This window comes from Panthera uncia, unplaced genomic scaffold (genome assembly GCF_023721935.1).
Source record: "Panthera uncia isolate 11264 unplaced genomic scaffold, Puncia_PCG_1.0 HiC_scaffold_2339, whole genome shotgun sequence".
Classification (NCBI taxonomy): domain Eukaryota; kingdom Metazoa; phylum Chordata; class Mammalia; order Carnivora; family Felidae; genus Panthera; species Panthera uncia.
In genome coordinates, this window is record NW_026059063.1 from 8848 (window position 1) to 12184 (window position 3337).

At 48.3% G+C, this 3337-nt stretch overlaps 1 protein-coding gene across 1 annotated transcript; it reads right to left on the reverse strand.

The window, feature by feature from the left end:
* Positions 1–1916: 1916 nt before the first annotated feature.
* On the reverse strand, positions 1917–2628 carry LOC125917738 (protein BEX1-like). Its single transcript, XM_049623853.1, has one exon. The coding sequence runs from the start codon at positions 2552–2554 to the stop codon at positions 2168–2170; it is 387 nt and encodes a 128-aa protein (XP_049479810.1). The 5' UTR covers positions 2555–2628; the 3' UTR covers positions 1917–2167.
* Between the last annotated feature and the right edge of the window lie 709 nt (positions 2629–3337).

Consider the following 3337-nt stretch of genomic DNA (forward strand, 5'->3'; position numbering starts at 1 on the left):
TTCAGACCAGTGCCTCTTAAATTATAGCTGCATCAGAATCAGCTGGAATACCCACCTGGGTAGTTTCTGATAAGTAGGGGGGGGGGACAGCAGGCCTAGTAAGCCAAGATACTGGATATGCAGGAGAGAGAGCCTCAGAAATACGTGAAGACTTGCCCAACCCTCAGTCTGGATTTCCCCCGCCTCTCCGCTCCCGCCCCAGGCACCAAACCCGCCTTGGGCCCCGGGTTTGTCTCCCTCCATCCCAGGTCCGTCATCCAGGACCCTGCCCTGGGCCCTTACCTGGATACCTCCCCAGGCGCCCCCTCTGCCCAAGGCCCCTCTGGGACCACTTTCTCTTTCCCCTTCCCGTTTTCCCTTATTTTCGCATTCTTGCAGGCCTCTGGCCTCCCACCGGACTCCCCCCGCTCTGGGTTCACATCCTCTTCTGCGTTGCCCAGGCCCCGGACTTTCCAGGTGTGCCCCACCCCGTCCCGAAGTCCCCCTCCAAAGGCCCTGGGTTTACTCCCTCTACTGCTCATCCCCCACTCCGCGCCCCAACCCCAGCGCTTCCCCAGGGCCGGGCCTCCTCAGTGTGACATGTCCACCCACCCAGACCGCCCCCTTTGGACTCCATCGCCGCTTTACCCCAGACTTCCCGCACCCCTGCCCAGGCCCGCTTGGGGCGCAGCGCCATGTTTACCCGATCCCCTCCCGGGCAGCAGCGCGAAAGAGGCGAGCAGAAGGCGCACGGGCCAAGGGGAGGGCTCATTGAGGAAACAGGGAACGCCAGATCTTCAGGCCACCATACCCAGCAGCCGCAGAACATGGCGAAGGCGGGCCTAGGCGGGGCCTTGGGCGGAGCCGGCTCTGGAGGCAGGGCCCTGACGCCCAGGGCCCGAGGGAGGCGGGCCCAGAGTGCCCCCGCTGCAAGGTCGCGGTGTCTGACCCCCACTTCGCTGGAAGGCAGGGCCTCGCAGACTCCACCCCCGGGCCCAGGAGTTTGGACTTTGTGGTGGGACAAGTGTAGCCAGAAGTCATTTCCAGGCTGGGTAAAACTGAACACTTCCTGAGAGTGCCAGGCTCCTCTCCTCCTTTGTTGCAGTCAATGCTCAATGCTGGCAACAGCCCTTGCGGGGAGGTCATATGCTGAGGCCTAGTTTACAAAGAAGGAAACCGAGTTTAGGGCTGTGAAACCACCCAGGAGGAATGGGGGCTTGAGGATCCCATCTGTAAAGGGTGTGTGAAGACCAGCCATTCTTAAGGAACAGCTGCTTCGCCTGCAGCCAGAGGTCCATCAGCTCTCCAGGATAGCATTTTGTTCTTATGTTTAACTTCTTTATTATGAGAAATGTTTACTCACGCAAAAGTAGAACAATAAAATGGTCCCACACACTGATAGGTCAGCTTCTATCAGGGTCTACCTCTTGACCTTTTTTTTTTTCCTGTCTATATACCCCTACACACACCTTTTGTTTGTTTGTTTTATTGTTCTTAATTTTTAAAGCATTCCGGCAGACGTATTTCACCTTTAAATTCTTGAGTATGTTTCTCTAATCATTAAGGTTTGTTTTTTCAAACATCCCCAGAATACCAGTATCACACCCAACAAAGTTAGCAATACCCCGTCCAGTTCTATTTTCCCTAATTGACTCAAAACAGTCTTAATTGTTGGCCTCTTCTGACCAACATCTAAAGAAGGATGAGAGATTTTGGAGGCACACAGCCTCAGGCAAATTTCACCCTTATGGTTTTTGCCAGAAACCTTCTCATGCTCACAGAGCCGGAACATGAGTGGAACCAGACAAAAGTCCAAAATGAATGGAAACACAAGGGCAAGTGGATGCTAGATATTTAATAAGATTTAGTCCTATGCTATATTATTTCAGCAAAAGACAAATCTGCATGCTAAACACAAAGATATATATATCTTTTTTTTTTTTTTTTTTTTGCTTTTTTTAAACTGCTTTATTAGCTTCACAATATATAATGAGCATCTTTCCATGCAGTAGGCAAAATTTCCCTAACAAAAATCTTACATATTGGGTCAAAAACACAACATTCAACTAGAGGTAATAATAGACTCACCAGGAATGAGTGACATCAAAAGGTTTACAACAAAGGTATATCATGAACATGTAAGTTTAGAAAGCAGGTGTCTCCCTGTTAACCTCAGGGAAAACATGATTCAAGGCATAAGGCAAAACTCATCACGATGGTCATGGTGAGGGGGGTCAGTGCTAACTGCCCGCAAACTATGACTGAACTGTTTTTCTTTCAGCTTTTGCATGAGTTGTCTCATCTCCTCCCCAATCCTTTCCATATTCTCTTCTCTCATCATTGCCTGTGGCTCTTCAAGCCTCCGAATCACATCCCACGTATACTGCAGGATGGGCTGCCTAACACAGAACCGCCTACGATTTACTCTAGGCACACAATATTCACCAGTTTCCAAAGGGAGGGCCAAGGGATCTCCTTTATTAGCAACTTGCTCATTGTCATCATTTTTTTCATTTCCCTGGTCGGTATTTTCCATGTTGAGATTTTTTACTGCGTGTTCCTCTTTGGACGCCATTACTCCTGCTCCGCTTTCCTCAGGCCCAGTGCCAGCCCGCCCGACCCAGGGCAGCGGGGAGCTGGTATCCAGCCGGGAATCAAAGATATATATATCTTTGTCAAACATATATATCTACATAGATGTATCTATCTACATAGATATATCTATATATATCTATCTACATCTATATATCTATCTACATAGATATATCTATATATATCTATATATCTATCTATATAGATCTATCTTTCTATCTATATCTATATCTATATCTATATCTATATCTATATCTATCTATATCTCTATATACTATAGGTTTACAGACACCCTGATTTTCAGCAGGTGTCCTGCCCTATATCTGGGTTGGGTACTGCCTGCACACCTCCTTACCCACCTAGGCTTCCGGGGCCAGCCATCCTCTGGCACCTCCTGCACTCCCCAAGGAAAGAGGGTTCATGTCTACTGGTAGCCAGTAATCCTGCCCTAAACTTTCCAGATGATGCTCCAGCTCCCCAGACCTGGGAATTCTGAATGGCTCTAAGCCCACTGCTAGGATATATACTCAGATCAGTGCCCCAGAGAATGAACCAGTTGTGGAGCATGCCCTGTGTCTTTATACAAGAGTCCAAGAATTCTACATTTGAACTGGCCTCCCAGGTTGCTATGGAAGTACATTTGTCAAGGCCAGAAAACAGAATAGACTCTATTTTACAGCTATATTTTATTTGCATATGTATTTAAACATATGGTTTGTGGGGCTCCCAATTGTGTGTGTGTGTGTGTGTGTGTGTGTGTGTGTGT

What these genes read in the sequence shown, in the direction of transcription:
- LOC125917738 (XM_049623853.1), bottom strand. Translation starts at nt 2,554, where the DNA reads ATGGCGTCCAAAGAGGAACACGCAGTAAAAAATCTCAACATGGAAAAT.